The sequence below is a fragment of the Myotis davidii genome, unplaced genomic scaffold, assembly GCF_000327345.1.
Source record: "Myotis davidii unplaced genomic scaffold, ASM32734v1 scaffold924, whole genome shotgun sequence".
Lineage (NCBI taxonomy): Eukaryota > Metazoa > Chordata > Mammalia > Chiroptera > Vespertilionidae > Myotis > Myotis davidii.
The window spans coordinates 446635-465496 of record NW_006294764.1 but is presented as its reverse complement, the minus strand read 5'-3'; the positions used below and the strand labels follow the sequence as shown (position 1 = coordinate 465496).

The window sequence follows — 18862 nt, the reverse complement described above, 5'->3', positions numbered from 1 at the left end:
CACCAGAGTTGACAACAGAGGCTGCAGAAGATGAATCACAAGGCTCTGAGAATCCTGGGCAGGAGGCCAAAGTTCTCCCTAAGGATGGTACAGTCAGTGGACTGTCAGCTCCAGAAGATGAGACGCCTGAACCAGAGACTAATGCAGAAGGATTAACAGAAAGAAATGATGGCACAGGACTAGAAGAGGGCAGGGCGGAGTTGGTTCCTAACCAGGAGGAGACTAAGCTATCTCTAGAAGAGTCTGGGGCAGCTGGAGATGGGTTTGAGACCAAGGTAGCCCAGGGGGGTACTGAGAAATCCCCTGAAGACAAAGTTAAGATAACTGCTAATGAAGAAACACAAGAGAGAGAAGAACAGATGAAAGAGGGTGAAGGTAACCGGGATATGCAAGACCTGCAGTGGGTGGAGTACATTCTGGATTTGACTCACTAATCATGGGTAAAAGTCAGTCTTCCATTCAGGATTTTCCGTCTGCCTTTCGATTAGGAAAGGGCAAAATGAAAATGGGGGTAGTTTAAAAAGGTTGTGATAAGTTGAGCGAGTTAAATCAAAAGCAAGACTTCTTTAGCTGGCTTATAAACTAACGCTTTTACTAACTGCAAAATAGGCCTTCTTTGATTTCTGAGACTTGGCTAGCTATTAGTAACTTGTACCATACTAGCCAGTAAAGCTGGATGGGGGTGGGGTCAGTAGGGAAATAGTGGGCTAGGCTGGCAGAGAATGCTGAATGGATGTTCACTTGCATGCCCCTGAATTGTTTTACTTGCTGTTCACATGGTTCCTTTTTTCTGCTTTAGGAAGCAGGATTAGAGCAGTAGAATCCACTGAACCTGGTACACTTAAGCAGGCATGCCATTTAAATTCAAGTTCACTCTTGAAGGCTATATTACAAGAGTAAAAGAATTCAAGTCTTCAGAAGTATTTAAAGGCTATTCACATTAGTTAAAATTAGACCCTTCCAAAAGATAACAAAAACTTAATTGGCCACCTTGCTCCTTTCTTCCCTCATGCTTTGGTTGCCAATCTGAAATTTTTGTTACTTAAACATTATAAAGTGGGTGCTTTATATAGTAGTATTTAGTCTACTTTTGATTCAACTTAACCAACATATATAAGCCTCTAATTAGTAATTATATAATTGGCACATCTGAATTAAGTTGTACTATGATTTGAGGATTCTGCTGTCTATAAGGTTCATCTAACGTTGGTATTAATAACCACAAATGTATACCAATTAATCATATAATTGACAGACTAAGATTTTTAAAGACCCATTATCAATATTTGTAGCTCATTCTGATAAACTTGTACCTATGTGCAGGTCCTTGCACTCCAGCCAGCACAGGCATGGTAATCAGATAGGAATTTGGCTCTAAATGGTAGCACCATTGGACTGTTCATGGGCTTTTAGAAATTCGTTTAGGTAAAGCACAGAACTGAACTCAATTTTTAAAAACTCCCATGTCTTGATCTTTAACGATAGTGAGCAAGAATAGTGAAAGCTCTGCTGGCTCTTACAGTTGGACTTTGAGTTATAAGCTACAGTTGAGATGTCATATTTCTCCACGGATGTTCAAAAACTATTCAGTTGGATCATCAGTAACGTGTTGTTAGAGCTCTCCCATACATACATATCTCTTATTCTATAATAATGCTATGTAATAAGTAGTATTACTCAAGTTGTACTGATGAGGAAATTGAGGCTTAGGGTTACATTAATTGACGAGGGTCAACCAGTAAGTCCTAGTACTGGAATCCAACCCTAGATCTAACTTGAATATATTGTTCTTCTTAAGCAGCCTCACTCTGAGGAAAGTAACTTTTATCTTCTCCCTTAACCACCTCTTATCAGAAATTTATGTGACAACACAATTGCAGAAATCTTATGGTTTTCTCTTAAAACTCCATTTCTTACCACCTCTTGAGCTGTGCATATCCCTAATAAAGAATATTGGTCTGGTATTATTTCTAGTGTCATGCTAGATATGATTGGTAAGTTAATAGAATTTTAATATTGGAGGCATAAAGTTTGCCACACTCAGTTGGACTATACTAGTCAATCTGTAGTGGTTATCCTGTGAGAAGGCTAGAATAGCTCGAAAATCATATTGCCTTTACTTTGCTTTTAGCTACAAGATCAGAAAAATGGTATAAAATAGTGTCTCCCTTTTCTCAGAAAGATGATAGGCATACCACACGATTCCATTTTTAGAGAATCTTGGGAAATATGTTAACAGCTCTCTGGACATCAGGGCATTTCTATTAATACCTGGGTATTGGTTACCAGGTTGGAAAGTGTCTTAAAGAAGTGGCTTTTTTATTTTTTTTTAAATATATTTTATTGATATTTTTACAGAGAGGAAGGGAGGGAGATAGAAACATCAGTGATGAGAGAGAATCAGCAATCGGCTGCCTCCTGCATGCCCCCTATTGGGGATTGAGCCGGAAACCCGGGCATGTGCCTTGCCCAGGAAATGAACCGTGACCTCCTGGTTCAAAGGTTGACACTCAACCACTGAGCCACACCAGTGGGCGAACTGGAGTTCCTTTTCCCTCATGACCTCTGACGCTCCCTCCCTCCTCCGAATCCCATTGCCATCCACTGAAGTATGGCCTTCAGTATTTTCTCCACGGGGACATGCTGTATCTTTTTTTCTGAAACTGTCCCTATTTTGCCTTCAGTCTTGATTTTGTGATTGGTATTTGTATTTCAAAAGTACTAAATTAGCCCTGACCAGGTAGATCAATTAGAGTATCATCCCGATTTGCTGAGGTTGCAGGTTCAATTCCTGGTTAGGGAACATAAGAAGCAGCAAATGAATAGATAAATAAGTGAAACAACAAATCAGTGTTTCCCTTCCTCTCTCTAAAATCAATTCATTTCTATATTTACATTCTCACAGGAGGTTGTTAGGAGACAATATTTGAGCTCTTTTACTGGTGTTAACAATATTAATGAAAGATATGAGGTGGTAGCACATTATACATAATTTATGAATTGTCCGTTACACCGAAAAGCCCATTTTAATCACATGGAATTCTGAATTTTACATGCTGTGTAGAGCTAATTATTAATAGTCCTTATAGGTTATTGACTTGTGAGTGTATGTCAGTTAGGTAAAATATGATGTCATTATGGCTGCTGATTTTAACATGTTGCTGGAGTGAAATAACTGGTTATAGTACTTTTCACTCAAATTCTGTGCATGCTAAAGCTGGCTGGAGTCTGTGACATGCTCACTGGTGAGAGTTGGTAAAGGCTATGCTTTTCTCTCCACAGCTCCATTGTGGGAAAGCTAGTCTGTTCAGTATTCTTGCTCTGAATGAAGTAGAGAATATTAACTTTTAGTACTTTCTCAGCTTTTTCGTAGTATTAGCTAAAAAGGAGCTTAAAGATGCCAGGAACACTGGCTAAAGATGCTTCCAAATTGCTTCTGGCTGAGTATATGGGAAGTTGTTGACATTGAACAAGAGGCAGTACCTAAACTGTCTTCATCTGAGTGATCTAAATCAGGGGTGGGAAACCTTTTCTCTTTTTTCCTGCCAAGGGTCATTATAACATCATTTGCTTAATATAATTCACTTAATATAAATTTATGTTGCTATGAAAAGAAGTTTATTTGTTGAGTTTCCAGTCCTGCCTGCAATTACCTTGGGAAGGCCAGACGAAGTGATTTCTGAGGCATTATACAGGCCCACAGGCTGGACCTTCCTCACCCCTGATCTAGATTAACTTTTAGAAAATAAACACTTAGCATTTGATTGTTGAAGGTCTGAATTATAGACACTACAAGATAAGACCTGAATTAGACTAATCCCTGGCCTTATTTATATCAGCCAGTTCAAATGTTGGTTGGTTTGCCTTAGCATCGGGCCTGTCCTACCCCAGAATATAGGTTATTTCACAGATGCTTATTGGAATCTGACTAGCCAAAAGATACCTTAGTATTCTCAATACTGAGGAATTTTTGCTTGCAGAAACTGAGGGCTCAGAAGAAGAGGATAAAGAAAATGACAAGGCTGAAGAAACACCAAATGATTTAGTTCTTGAAAACAAGGTAATCATTTGCTCAATATATTTTGCTTCCTTATTTTAGGGCTGTAGTTTTATTAGTTAGTATATTTGTGACTATTCATGTCTAGACATCCATTTGATCTCATTGTTAAGACCCGCTGTAGGTTTTAGGGAAAAGTCTGAATTTTGAATCATATGTCAGGTTTTTTTAAGCCATACTAAATTACCTATTTAGGTTTGTAATCTAAAGATGCCTGTCTTGTACTTCTGCCTAATACCAATGATTTGGATATACTGTAGTCACTTCAAGAAAATGAAGAGGAGGAGATTGGGAACCTAGAGCTTGCCTGGGATATGCTGGATTTAGCAAAGATCATTTTTAAAAGGTAAAACTCTTTAGTGCTTCTAGGCCAGCGGTTCTCAACCTATGGGTCGCGACCATCGGAAAACACATATAGCATATCAGATATTTACATTACGATTCATAACAGTAGCAAAATTACAGTTATGAAGTAGCAACAAAAATAATTTTATGGTTGGGGGTCACCACAACATGAGGAACTGTATTAAAGGGTCACGGCATTAGGAAGGTTGAGAACCACTGTTCTAGGCTCAGATTGGGAAGTTGGTGGTTGCAAATAGAACCTAGTTATGGTTGGACAAATTCTGTTAAGGTTTCTGACCATATTTCCTTGTTTTAGGCAAGAAACAAAAGAAGCTCAGCTTTATGCTGCACAGGCACATCTTAAACTTGGAGAAGTTAGTGTTGAATCTGGTAATACATCTTCCATTTTACTCTTCCCCTAATGTACTCCCACCCGGTCTTTTTCAAATTCCTTTATTTTTTTAAATATATTTTTTTGATTTTTTTTTTTTTACATAGAGGAAGGGAGAGGGATAGAGAATTAGAAACATCGATGAGAGAGAGAAACATCGATCAGCTGCCTCCTGCACGCCCCCCACCCCTCACTAGGGATGTGCCCGCAACCAATGTACATGCCCTTGACTGGAACTGAACCTGGGACCCTTCAGTCTGCAGGCCGACACCCTATCCACTGAGCCAAATGGGTCAGGGCTCAAATTCCTTTAAATCAAGCTTGATCATAAATTATGGGCGGTTGGCTTTAAAAGGACAGTAGGTGTGGGTCCCTATAGTCCCTAGAACAGTGAATAGTCTTTCCTAAAAGTCACTCTAACTGAAAGTCTTAGTCATTTTGATGTGTTTTTTTTTTTTTTATAATCAAGGAACATGAAATGTAAATTGGGGAGCATTCCCCCAGAATAGTCTAAAATTTAGAAGTACTATAGTATTAAATGTTTGTTATTGTTTTCTCTTCATTAGAGAATTATGTCCAAGCTGTGGAGGAATTCCAGGCTTGCCTAAACCTGCAAGAGCAGTACCTAGAAGCCCATGACCGTCTCCTTGCAGAAACCCACTACCAGTTGGGCTTGGCCTATGGGTACAACTCTCAGTATGATGAGGCAGTGGCACAGTTTGGCAAATCTATTGAAGTCATTGAGAAGAGAATGGGTGAGTGAGCATCAGCTGTTTTCACAATGATTTTGATGAATCCAGTAATTAGGTAAAAGTGAATCTTTTCATGGTAATTTACTGATCACTTCAACCGTTGTAGCTGTACTCCATGAGCAGATGAAGGAGGCTGAAGGATCACGTACTGAATATGAGAAAGAAATTGAGGAGCTGAAGGAACTGCTACCTGAAATTAGAGAGAAGATAGAAGATGCAAAGGAGTCCCAGCATAGTGGGAATGTAGCTGAATTGGCTCTAAAAGCAACTCTGGTTGGTTTGGTTTCCTTTTCGAGTTTTGATAATAACATGTTCGATATTGTTGAAGGCATTGTGGTATTAGTGTTCTGTTGGCTAGGAATCTTAGGTATAACATGGTTTCCACGGAGTTGGAAGTCAGAGGGAACGTGAGAACTCGTCTAGATATTCCTATCAGATAGTATAATGCTTAAGACAATACACTCCAGATTGCATTTGACTCTTATCTTTGCTGTTTACTATATATGACCATGAGCGTGTTTACTTTTCTTTGCCTTAGTTGTCTGATCTGTAAAATGGGGATGAAAATAGTACTTGATGTTAAGACATTTCTAATGGTGTAAGACAAATAGTATTTGTTTAATAACTATAAACGGTTGTGTCCAGCTTTGAGAATTCCTCTGTATAGATTAGTGAGGTGTTTGAAGGCTTTTAACCCCAGATTGCCTGTCTCTGCCTTTTGGTGCTAGGGTGTCAAGATGATAGGATATGGAGGATTTGGTTTAATTTTTTTTCTTTTTTAATATATTTTTATTGATTTCAGAGAGGAAGAGAGAGATAGAAACTTCAATGATGAGAAGGAACCATTACTCAGCTGCCTCCTACGTTACACGTTGGACCCAGCAGTCAACCCAGGCATGTGCCCTTGACTGGAATCAAACCTGGGACCCTTCAGTCCGCAGGCCAATGCTCTATCCACTGAGCCAAACCGGCAGGGCAGGTTTAATTTCTTTAGTTAGGCCTCACCCAAGGATATTTTTTCCCCATTCATTTTTTTAAAATACATTTTTTATTGATTTCAGAGAGGAAGGGAAAGAGATAGAAACAGCAATGATGAGAGAGAATCTTTGATCTGCCTGCTGCACACCCCACACAGGATCAAACTGTGACCTTCTGGTTCATAGTTCAACGCTCAATCACTGAGCCACGCCAGCTGGGCTCCCCATTCATTTTTAGAGAGAGAGAAACATTGATGTGAGAGAGAGACATTGATCTGTTGCCTGCTGCACACTCCCCTGCAACCCAGGTATATGCCCTTGGCTGGGAATCGAAACCCAGACCCTTGGGTCCACAGGCTGATACTCTAATCAGGGTGCCAAACCGGCCAAGGCTTGGTTTAATTTCAACACTCTGTCTGTATACCCCAGGTTGGGTCTGGCAGGTAACAGGCATAGGTAGAGGGGGTAGACAGTGTTGCTGCTATATGGGGCCACTATTATTTGAGGTCTTAATCAGTTGCTTTGATGGTGGGTACCGGTTGTAAGCCTGTGGGTGACCCGATGGCTTCTATCCTGGGACCCACTGCAGTTTGTCATCTTCACAGGTAGAGAGCGCTACTTCAGGTTTCACTCCTAGTGTAGGAGGCTCGTCAGTCTCCATGGTGAGTATTCAGGTTTTTTGTTTTGTCTCTTTAATATTAGACCTCATTCTTTGTCTCATGTGGCTAGCTATTCATTGCTAACAAAGGTTTCCTTTTTGTCAGATTGCCAGTAGAAAATCAACAGATGGTGCTTCCTCATCAAATTGTGTGACTGATATTTCCCACCTTGTCAGAAAAAAGGTAAATTTACATGTGATCATTTCTTTTCTTTTTTCCAAATACACAAGGAATACCTTTCCTGGTGCAAAGATATTTGCAAAGGTGGTAAGGATTTGCAAGTAAAGATAGTTTTCATCCCTACCCAGGTAGCTCAGTTGGTAGTGTCGTCCCACTGTGCCAGGGTTGCTAGTCGAATCCCTAGCCAGGGCACTTACAAGAATCAACCAAGGGATGAATAAATAAGTAAATACAAATAGATGTTTCTCTTCCTCTCCCTCTCTCTCTTCCTGTCTCTAAAGTCAGTTTTTAAAGAGATACTTTTCCCTTGCATACCTCTTAAAGCAAAACTCACCTGGCCCAAGGACTCACCCGGAAAGCTATTGAGGAGGATTGGTCAGATTGGCTCCTGTTAGTAAACCGGCAGGTTTTCTTTCAAGTCATTTGGTAGCAGTCCTTCTGATAAAATCCTGTGAGTCTGCCTTTTGCCTTTGGTTGCAATAGTTTTCTCTTGTGAGAGAGTCTAAATCCTGCTTTATTTCCTGACTCAAATTTAGTATATTAAACTTGTGATTTGGTTACTGTTCAGATCTACTACTCACACCCACCCCACCCTTCCATTAGAGAGGCTGAATTGGTATGTTGGGACAGACCAATTTATTCTGCTTTGCCTCCTGTGGGTTGAGAAAGACCCTAAGAGCTATGACTCCTGTTCGGGCTCTTTGCATATGACAGGGAGAGGGGTGTTAAAGAAGTGTCATTTTAAAAACATTAAACACGTTTGTTGAAGATTTTACAATTATATCTTTAGCGGAAACCGGAGGAAGAGAGTCCCCGGAAAGATGATGCAAAGAAAGCCAAACAAGAGCCGGAGGTGAATGGAGGCAGTGGGGATGCAGTCTCCAGTGGAAATGAAGTTTCTGAAAACATGGAGGAGGAGGTGGGCAGTTAAAGCAGGGCTTGGACTCTTGGCTCATTTCCCCTTGTTCTCAGGGCCTGGGGAAACCAGTCCTCCCAAGTGCATGTTCCCCACCTTGAGCCTGTTTGGATTGCTTGAGTGTAACCTTCATAAAAACATTGAGGTTATTCAGGAAACAGTTTGGTATGGACTATAGGACATCTCACTGGCCAATGGAACCTATATACACACCATGAGTCCTGCTCTGTGAATGTATGAGAAGGCTTACTTGTCAAGACCTTGGGTCACTTCTGCTTGCTTCTTTCCATGTAATGTATGAACATTGGCTCTGTCAGCCCTATTACAGAGTGTTAAGAAATTGGATTTATACTTTGGTCATTGCCCTTTTAGTATGGGAATAAGGTTAAGGTAGAGTTTAGGGGATTTGTTTTGACTGAGGCCTACTCAGTTGTATAAGATGGAATGGCTTGAACAAGGGTGACTTATGCCCAGGCTCCCTGTTTATCTTCCAGGCTGAGAATCAGGCTGACAGCCGGGCAGCAGTGGAGGGGACAGTGGAGGCTGCAGCTACAGTTGAAAGCACTGCATGTTAAGAGGGAACAGAGCCTTCCTCCCAAGGGAAAGTGTTTTTGTATATAATGTATTTTTTCACTTTTGGGGGATTTTGTATAACTTCAATAAAGATTGTATGCAAAGGTTGAGGCTTTGATGGCTTTTTTCTTACATACTTACTGAATCTGTGCCTTGAAGCACATTGGTTTTATATAGTGATTAAAAGTACTTTTCCCCCCTTTCTGTTGAATGTTCTAATCCAAATTTCTATTTAATGTAGATGTGATCAAATCGAGTGTGGCTGCTGGCCAATGGTGCTATATTTTTTCCATTTTAAATACTTGATAGAACGCAGCTGTCTTGCAAACTTTTGGTGGTGCTGTCCCTGAATGGGGGCTACAAAAACAAGACTTGGTGACAATCTTACTCTTTGGTGCTTATACTGTGTGATGGGCTCTGTGAGCTGATAACAGCCCCTAAGCCAGGCCTTGGGTGGTACCTGTCTTTAATTATTCCCCTACTCTAACTAGGGCCATGATCCTGTCCTGGGAAAAAAACTTTGAGGAAAACTGGTATGCTGCTTGTAGAGAATTGAGCTTTCTGGACTGAAAGTGGCTAAGGGACTGACCATGATGGACACTTTGGGTGTGGTTGGAAGAATCTGGGGAGGCTGGCTGGTTGAGATATGTTATTTTCTGTACAGAAAGGTTGAACTATATCAACACTTGGAATTGTTACCCATCTGCAGTTTTGACTTCTCAAATAAACACTCCTGGAAGAAAAAAAAAACACTCCTGGTCTGGACTTGTGTTTAAAGATTTTAGAGTGGGGTCCTGGGCTTTTTGGAGCATTTCTGTGTGGAATTATGGTTGAACGGCAGTAACTCTACTAGGGATCTAGTACCAAAATCCCATTTAGGTCCTCAGTGATGTCCAAGGCACAGAGCTGTGTGAGATTGGCAGAGCTGCATGTGACTCTGACCCTGACTCTTAATTTAAAAACCTGTTTCGCATTGGGCACTATTTATCTCCAGATTATAATAGAGCTAATCTGCAAATGGTCGTTGTGCCCTTGCATCGGGGCTGGGGGACCTGAGGCTGCGCACCCCACCCACCCACCCACCGCCTTATGGGGCTTGACGGGGGTGGGGCGGGCTGGGTATGAGTCTCGTATGATTTCAAGGCGTGCGTGGGTGGGTAGGGACTTGACTCTGGGTCCCACAGTGCACCCCAGATTCTGACAGGAAGGAAATTTTCATATACATTTTACTAATTTTCTTTCATCTTAAGACACTTCTATTATAGAGAAAGAGCAAATAGCAATATTAAAATACTTCCTCTAATCCCTTTTTTTAATATAATTTTTCCCCCAATATATTTTATTCATTTTTTACAGAGAGGAAGGGAGAGAGAGAGTTAGAAACATCGATGAGAGAGAAACATCGATCAGCTGCCTCCTGCACATCTTTTACTGGGGATGTTCCCGCAACCCAGGTACATGCTCTTGACCGGAATCGAACCTGGGACCTTTCAGTCTGCAGGCCGACACTCTATCCATTGAGCCAAACCGGTTTCGGCTCCTCTAATCCCTTTTAATGTGCACAAATTTCGTGCACTGGGCCACTAGTATATGGCTACAAGATCTGTTGAGAACCTGCAAGGCTTCCTGGGGGATGTCTTGAGAAAACTTGGATTTGAATGAAGTGTGCCAATAAAACTGATTTTCAGGAAAAACAAACAAAGCTTTGATTAAAGAGTGCTCCTTCAGTCACCTTTCCAAGAAATTCCTATATACCAGATGATACTGCAAATACCTGACAATGTTTAATCCTCTCATCAATTTGTTTTACAAAGGGAAAACAGGTAAAGGCCAGATAGTTTTAGCCTTAAGGTGGTAAAGCTATGGTTGGAGCTCACATTTTGTGCACATCTGCGTTTTGCTTCTAGACCAGCCATGGGCAAACTACGGCCCACCGGCCGGGCCCGTTTGAAATGAATAAAACTAAAAAAAAAAAGACCGTACCCTTTTATGTAATGATGTTTACTTTGAATTTATATTAGTTCACACAAACACTCCATCCATTCTTTTGTTCCGGTCCTCCGGTCCAGTTTAAGAACCCATTGTGGCCCTCAAGTCAAAAAGTTTGCCCACCCCTGTTCTAGACCCTCTGTCAGAACAGTAGTAAAGCTGTAGGTCTGGAAATAGGCCCCAATTAAGAACTAGTCCTGTACGTGTTGAACTATTTCATGTCCACATTCTGGATTCAGAAAGCCAGTGGGGATGGGTCAGAGCTGGTGGGGCCCAAGCCTTCATCTCTACCCTTGACTCTGCTGTCAAGGGGTTCTTCTGCAGGAGGAGGGGGGTCAACAAAGCCAGCTGGTGGTGCAAGGGAGTTGGCTTCCAGTGAAGCTGAGCTGGGCACCTGTAGAAGAGAAGACAGATGTTTAGCAGGTTTATGTAGAGGTTAGGAGCACAGGTTCTGGAGTTGGACTGGACTACCTTAGAGTCAACTGAACCAAGTTAACCCCACTCTGCTCCGATTTCCTTATCTGTTCACATACTAACCTGTTGGATGTGTGAGGGTCACAAGCCACTGGAAGCATTTGGCACATAGTGGTCAACAAAGGCTGGCTGTTACCACACCGACCATACCCATGGTGTCCCCAGCTCTAGTTGAGCCCTCACCAGAGGTGGATACTGGTACTCGTGTGCACTGGCTGGATTGATCTCTGCCAGTGTTTGTACATCTGCATCTCTTGCATTCACCAGCCGCAGAAAGAGCTCGGCCTGACCTACCTGGGGAGAGGTGAAATGATACTGTATCCATACCTTTGAGTTGGCCCACTCTCCATTTTCCACACTCACCTGGGGAATTCCATTCAGCTGCCCAAGGCTAAGGCTGGGATCCCGAGGAAGGACCCGAAGTGGGAGACGCCAACGGCCACTAAGTACCCTCTGATCCCGGTCAAAGAGCACCAGTGAGGCCCAGGCCTTTGGTTGTGGTGCCCTAGCCCCTGCCAGCCCCTGCCAGGCTTGTAACTCACAGACCAGGGATAGTGATGGTGAGGGTGGGAGTCTAAAACAATGAAATTAAAAAGAGGTGTCAGAAGCCAGAACTGGTTCTACTCCCTTCCTAGAACTTGGCCTTCAGAGCCAGTAGCCCTGTATACAAACGAGAAAACTTACGGCAAGGGATACCGAAATCATCGTTCCCACCTACTGACCTGGGTACAGGCTGCCTGCTGGCAAGGATGGCACAGTTGCCCATGGGCCCAGGAGCTGGAGGAGGGGGCAAACAAAGGGCTGGGGGCAAAGCTGTGGTCCCTCCTATATCCCGTCCATCTCGGGCCAAGACAGTCACTAGTTGCACCCAAGTCCAAGAAGCCTCAAGGCCCCGCAGGAAGTCATAGAAGATGACCAGGCCAGCCCTGGGAACACAGGTCTCAGTGAGCCTCCACACACATTCCTCTCACCACCCTTCCACCCCCCTAGCCGTTCCCCAACACTAGCTGGACCGTTACCAGCAGTGCTGACCAAGTCACAGAGGATGCCAAAGGAGGGAGCAGGCCTCACCCAGGGTCGTAGGGAGCAGGGCCCAGAACATCAGCTGGGGGCAGGACAAAGTGTGGACCTAGGCCCAGGTTCCTGCTCATGGCTCCAGGAAGCTGTGGCTGTGGGCAAGAGTTGAGTACTCTAGAAAGCTTCCTGGATACTTACGCTTCCCCACTACCCAGAGCAGAGCTGCCCCCACCCAACCCCTGGGTCCTCACAGTCTTTTCTGTGCCACCCAAGAATAGGATGCCTGTGGAGTGTGGAAGTGGTGGCAGCGGGGGAGCTACCGGCGGTGGGAGGCATGGGGGATCTTCCCTTCTCAGGCGCAGGCTGGGATTGGCCACAAATTGTGGCTCTCGGGACCCTAGATGCAGAAGAAGAGTAGGGAGCTCCTGAGCAGGAAGCAACAAGTAACTGGACTGAGACACCCTGCCTGAGAACCAACCCCCACCCCACCCCCCGGAGGTGCACATGGACACAGACAGATGGGCACAAACACGCTTTCATTACCCATGCATAGCCTAACGCCTTCCTCCAAGCCTGGGGTGGGACTGGGATGCTCACTGACCCCAGGGTGCTCGGCCTGCACCCCTCTGCATCTGCAAAGCCAGGATTTCTGCCTCCAGACGCTGGTTTTCAGTCTCCACTGCTCCAAGTTTCCCAGATGTGGAACCTGCCCGCCTTCCTGTGATGAACAAGTCTGACCTGTCACGTTTGACTGCTGGTGACCATCTTAATCCAGTTCTGAGCAGCTCTCAGGCCTTAGGACTCCCCGGAGAGGGTGGACTTCTTGGCTAACATCCTAGTCACTGCCTCAAAGGCCACCCAGGTTTTCTATCTCAGAGCCTTTGCTTAGGTGGTTCCCATGCCAAACATCCCCTCCCTCACCGCCCTTTTCTCTTTCCAAGACCAAGACCACCGCTTCCGTGAGACCCTCCTGGCTGGCCCCTCCTGTTCACCCCTGTGGGTACGTGACCGTCGAAGCTCCAGAGCATATGTCTCCACTTGCAGCTGCCATATCTGGCCCAGAACGCCGGGGTCCCGACCCCCACCTCGAATGTAGGCCTCACGCAGGGCCCTAGTGAGAAGGGGACAAGAAGGCGACAACATCTTTACAAGACTGCTCAGTGCTTCGCCCAATGCCCGTCCTCGGGCCCAGAACTCACCCAATCTCAGCAGCCAGAGTCCCTGGGTTGGACTGTAGCACCGGCCAACAGAGTTCTGCCCCTTGCAAGGAGTTCTGCTCAGTCCTGGAGTTGGGGGCGACCCACGGAGAGACGTTGTTATTGATCCTCACCTGCGGCCGATCGCCCCATCCCGAACTCACACGGGCTTTCTTCCCCCTGCTTCCGAACCTACATTTTGTCCGCGTTGCCACCCCTCCGCCCCCCCTTTTCGGCTCCCCAGACCCGGGCCTGCTGGCTGACCCATGCGGCGCCCAGGGCTCCTGCGCGCCGATCTCACCGGGGCTCAGACTGTAGCTGCTGAACGCGCGTTCCTAGCACCTCCAGCGCTCCCCTGGTCCGCCCGGCCTCCGCCCGGAGTTCTACAAGCTCCCGCTCCAGGCCTAATAGGCGTGACAGACCGCCCCGGTTGCGGGCCAAACCTTGGAGGCGCCGGTTCAGTTCTAAGGGACCGAGTGAGAATGGGTTCAAGCAACCTCAGACCAACGGGTGAGTACTTCGTCCCGCTCCCTGCAATCCCTTCCGCCTCACCTTCGCCGCGTAGCTCCAGGGCGAGGCTCCGTGCCTCTGTCTCTGCCGCGCGTATTGTGTGAGTGCGTTGCAGGGCCCGCAGCCGCTCGCTGGGGCTCCCAGCAGCCGCGGAGTTGGGGCCCTGGGTGGGAGCCTTTGGACGCCCCCAGGGCTGCACGGACTGCCTGGGAATTGCTGTTATCCAGGGTTGCATTTCCTCCAAGTACAGCCGCAGACCCTGCACCTAGAAATAACAGTAACCCGCGACCCCCATGTGGGGGTAATCTGACCCTTGATCTTTTGGGTAGGATGCTCAGTTTTGAGCCAGTGGGTAGTGCCCAGTGTACCTCTTCGGTTAGCTTCCTTAAAGCTGATTTGCTGGCTTCCTGCTCTGGGAAGCCCTGGTGTTCTTGTGACGCTGCCACCTGGATACAGCATGTGGGATGAGGAACCCTGAGGGTCAGGGTGGCTTGAATACCCAGCCATGGCCATGGAGGAGGCCCTTACCGTGGGACCTTGTGGTTCCGAGGCTTTTGAGGGCTGTGCTCCAAGTGTCACCTCCCGTGTCAAACGGCCAATGCAGAAGCGCTGAGTGTGGGTGGCCAACAGGGCCCAGGAGCGGAAAACCATGTCACAGGATCCACAGGGCAGGAGCCCTGGCTCCCCAGAGTGGGAGGCCATGGGATGGAACCCCTTCCCTGATACCAAGCCAAGATGTGCTGAAGACAGGACAGAAAGCAGGGGAAAGGGAGAAGAGGATGAAACAAAGTCAGAGCAGAGAGGAAAGGCCAGATTTCTTGGGTCCACAGTATCACGTTTGTTTGGGGAGGAGCCTTAGCTCCCTGGGCAGCAAGGACAGGCCTGGGCAGGTCTGGAGTATGAGTGGGAAGGCTTGGTCATCTTTGGGAGGAGGCCCTGGCTTGAAAAAATGTCACAAAGTCTGCTCCACCTCATTGCATGAGATGAGACGGGCAAGTGTCTAATACTATACCTTGGTTTTTCTGCCTGTATTAATAAAACAAAGGGGAATGAACATCTGCCTCATGGACTCACTGAGCCCTTTTATAAAAAATAAGTTTTTTCATTGATTTCAGAGAGAGGGAGAGAGATAAAAACATCAGTGATGAGAATCATTGATTGTCTGCCTCCTGCCCACCCCCCAACTGGGGATCCTGCCCACCCCACCACTGGGGATCAAGCCCATAACCGGGGCATGTACACTTGACTGGAATCAAACCCGGGACCCTTTAGTCTGCAGGGGACACTATCCACTGAGCCAAAGCGGCTAGGGCTTGCTGAGCCCTTTTAACGCACTCCATCATTGGTTAATCTAATGGCCTCTGGCAGGGAAGTGTTATCTTATTCATTTTTGTTTGCCTAAGTGGATGTAACTCAAGTTAGTGTCATTATCCATTCTTGAAACATCGGAGAGTAGGTAGTCTACCTTTATGAGCATTCTGCCAGGAACCCATGTCTTTTTTTCTTCTGCCAAAAGCTTTGTTTCCACTTGGTTCAGGGCATTGGAGAGGGCACTAGGTTGGTTAGAAGGCTGCCTCGTGGCTGCAGGGAGAGGCTCAGGCAGAGAAGCCTGACACCAGGGGACACAGAAGGGCCCTCAGAGGTCTCTGGTCTCCAAAGGCTATTAGTTATGTTTGAGGGTGAACCTTTTAAACAGATACTTGCCCAGCCCATCTGGCCTGTGTAAGTCAGCCAGGTGGTCAACTACCTCCTTGAATTTCACCTCATCTAGGAAGTGGTTCTCCAGGAAGTTAAGAAATAGTCTTGCCTGGCCAGCATGGCTCAATGAATTGAATGTCCTCCAATGCAACAAGAGGTTGCTGGTTCGATTCCCGGTCAGGGCACATGCCTGGGTTGTAGGATTAATCACTGTTGGGGATGTACAGGAGGCAGATGATCAGTGTTTCTCTATCATCAATGTTTCTATCTTCTCTTCCTCTCCCTCTCAAAAAAAAACAAACAATAAAGACACATAAAAAAAAAGAAAGGAGCCTTTAATGGCTGAACGTAGGGTATGCAGATGCAAAAGAGCCAGGTTCAGGTTCTTCATGACCATGGTGGCATTTATGGCATCCTGAGCTTTACCCTACTCATCTTGGATAGACTTTTGTATGTCCTGGAAGAAGGTGCAGCTGCTTCGCTTGTTCTGCCTTTTTTGTTAATCCTTACTCAAGGATATTTTTCTATTGATTTAAAATTTTTTAAAAATTAATTTCAGAGCCGAAACCGGTTTGGCTCAGTGGATAGAGCGTCAGCCTGCGGACTGAAAGGTCACAGGTTCGATTCTGGTCAAGGGCATGTACCTGGGTTGCAGGCACATCCCCAGTGGGAGATGTGTAGGAGGCAGCTGATCGATGTTTCTCTGTCATTGATGTTTCTAACTCTCTATCTCTCTCCCTTCCTCTCTATAAAAAATCATTGAAATATATTAAAAAAAATTAATTTCAGAGAGGAAGGGAGAGAGAATCATTGACCGGCTGACTCCTGCACACCCCACACTGGGGATTGAGCCTGCAACACGGGCATGTGCCCTAACAGGGAATTGAACCGTGACCTCCTGGTTCATAGGTCTGCATTCAACCACTGAGCCACGCTGGTTTGGCTCTACTGATTTTTTTATAAAAAAACATTTTATTAATTTTTATACAGAAAGGAAGGGAGAGGGATAGAGAGTTAGAAACATCGATGAGAGAGAAACACCGATCAGCTGCCTCCTGTACACCCCGTACTGGGGATGTGCCTGTAACCAAGGTACATGCCCTTGACCGGAATCAAACCTGGGACCCTTCAGTCCACAGGCCGACGCTCTATCCACTGAGCCAAACTGGTCAGGGCTCTACTAATTTTTTTAAAGAGTGGAAGGGAGGAGGAGAGACAGAGAGAGAAACATCAATAAGATATATTGAGATAATTTTAAAAATCTAGCTTTTTTCATAGCAACATAAATTTATATTAAATGGCCCTTGGCAGAAAAAAGTTTCCCCACTGCTACTGCACAGCATGTCCAAAATATGGGATTTAATCAAGCACAAGAGAATATTCAAAACATGTAGTATGCATGAGATATATGAGGCTGCTGCCCACATAACACAGCACAGTGCTTCACAGCAAACTTGTAAGAGCACACTCTAAAATAATAAAAAGTATAGTAAATACATAAACCATTAAGTCTTTATTATCAAGCATTATGTACGGTACTAGAGGCCCCGTGCATGAAATTCATACACTTGGCAGCTGGGGGTCCCTCAGCACTCTCGCAGTCCAGGACCCCTTGGGGGATGTCCGAGTGCCAGCTTAGACCTACTGCACTTGCCAGCGGTGAGGCCTGGCTTCTGGCTCCTGCATTGAGCGTCTGCTCCCTGGTGGTCAGTGTGTGTCACAGTGACTGGTCACTCTGCCGTTCAGTCAATTTGCATATTAGCCTTTTATTATATAGGATAACCATATGTACTATACTTTTTTTTTTTTGGTACTATACTTTTATATAACTGGCAGGGCAGGTTTGTTTACACCAGCATCACCACAAACTTCTAAGTAATGCAATGTGCTTATGATGTCACCAGGTGACAGGGTTTTTTGTTTTTTTTTTTTAGCTCTATTATCATTTTACTAGTGGCCCGGTGCACAGATTTGTGCACAGTGAAAGGAAATTGTAAGAAATATTTTTAATATCACTATTCACTCTTTCTCTATAATAGAAGTGTCAACCAAATTCATGATTGACAATGACAGATCAAAACATGTGTGCGATTGGCACCAGTGAGAGCTTTATATGAATCGCGAATGCGTGGGTCAACTTAGCCTTTTATAGATATAAAGTTGCTTAATTAGAACTGCTTTCTGATTTAGCTAATTCCACCATTTCTTACTTCTTTTCAGCCAGGTCAAATTTCTAAACTTTCTAAATCTCTTTTCCCCTGGTTAATGAAAAGAAAATAGGATTCTACAAAGTCTCCTATCTACCTACCCCAGGACTTCTGTGAGGATCAAATGAGATGAGGCACAGGAAAATGCTTCACAAACACTTGGTTAAACTGTAAAATGTTTGTACCTGGCTATAAAGCAAGTTGGGTTACTGGGCTGAAGAAACTCCAAGGAGGCTAGTTGCTAGGGAAAGGAAGCCAGGCGTTGTTATGTGACATCATTACCAGGTGCCTACAGTGACCGTTTCCAGGCTGGGCTGGGATGTGGGCTTTATTTTGTGACATTGGGTCTTGGCAGTGATTTGGTGGGGTGTCACTCCGGGGTGGTGGGGCCTGTATCCACCACCACTTGGGGGAAGCTGTGTTTATCAGCACCAGGTCTGTGTTATTGTTTATTTTTATTTATTTTTTTTGATTACTATAATTGTGTTGCATTTATTTCCCTTACACACCTTACACACAGGTATACCATTTCTCTCCACTAATACTAGCAGTGAATATTTTAGCAGCCAATTGCCACATCATTAGTCTTTTATTTTTTTAAATTAAATCTTTATTGTTCAGATTATTACAGTTGTTCCTCTTCCCCGCCCCCATAACTCCCTTCCACCCAGTTCCCACCCCACCCTCTGCCTTATCTGTGAAGCTCTTTATCTGACCTTCAATTCTAAATGATAGCTTTGCTGGGTGAAGTAATCTTGGTTGTAGGTTCTTGCTATCCATCACTTTGAATATTTCTTGCCACTCCCTTCTGGCCTGCATAGTTTCTGTTGAGAAATCAGCTGACAATCGTATGGGTACTCCCTTGTAGGTAACTGACTTTTTTTCTCTTGCTGCTTTTAAGATTCTTTGTCTTTTGCCCTT

The 18862-nt window shown here is 44.9% G+C and overlaps 2 protein-coding genes across 4 annotated transcripts in view; one reads left to right on the top strand and one right to left on the bottom strand.

Moving 5' to 3' along the window:
* NASP (nuclear autoantigenic sperm protein (histone-binding)) overlaps positions 1-9589 on the top strand; it is a 29973-nt gene extending 20384 nt beyond the window's left edge. The window contains exons 6-14 of one of the 3 annotated variants that reach the window (XM_015567519.1): positions 3981-4060; positions 4318-4403; positions 4719-4792; positions 5360-5548; positions 5652-5818; positions 7128-7184; positions 7287-7364; positions 8152-8280; positions 8772-9589. In XM_015567519.1, coding sequence (XP_015423005.1) covers positions 3981-4060; positions 4318-4403; positions 4719-4792; positions 5360-5548; positions 5652-5818; positions 7128-7184; positions 7287-7364; positions 8152-8280; positions 8772-8852 — 941 coding nt within the window. In that variant the 3' untranslated portion in view covers positions 8853-9589. The remainder of the gene's footprint in view (positions 1-3980; positions 4061-4317; positions 4404-4718; positions 4793-5359; positions 5549-5651; positions 5819-7127; positions 7185-7286; positions 7365-8151; positions 8281-8771) is intronic. The other 2 variants (XM_015567521.1, XM_015567520.1) reach the window with 2 other exon arrangements.
* Positions 9590-10939: 1350 nt separating this feature from the next.
* CCDC17 (coiled-coil domain containing 17) lies at positions 10940-14833 on the bottom strand. Its single transcript, XM_015567518.1, has 13 exons — positions 14565-14833; positions 14405-14482; positions 14079-14301; positions 13828-13990; positions 13530-13613; positions 13323-13441; positions 12932-13048; positions 12582-12727; positions 12385-12482; positions 12036-12239; positions 11677-11887; positions 11497-11607; positions 10940-11233 (listed from the first exon to the last, which is right to left on the bottom strand). Exons 1-13 carry the CDS (start codon positions 14736-14738, stop codon positions 11075-11077), a joined length of 1887 nt encoding a protein of 628 aa, XP_015423004.1. The 5' UTR covers positions 14739-14833; the 3' UTR covers positions 10940-11074.
* Positions 14834-18862: the final 4029 nt, after the last annotated feature.

Coding starts and splice junctions, on each gene's coding strand:
- CCDC17 (XM_015567518.1), bottom strand. CDS start 14,738: ATGGCCTCCCACTCTGGGGAGCCAGGGCTCCTGCCCTGTGGATCCTGT. Junction 13,442..13,529: donor ACTCTGGCTGCTGAGATTGG/GTGAGTTCTGGG, acceptor CCTTCTCACTAG/GGCCCTGCGTGAGGCCTACA. Junction 11,608..11,676: donor AGCTGAATGGAATTCCCCAG/GTGAGTGTGGAA, acceptor ACCTCTCCCCAG/GTAGGTCAGGCCGAGCTCTT.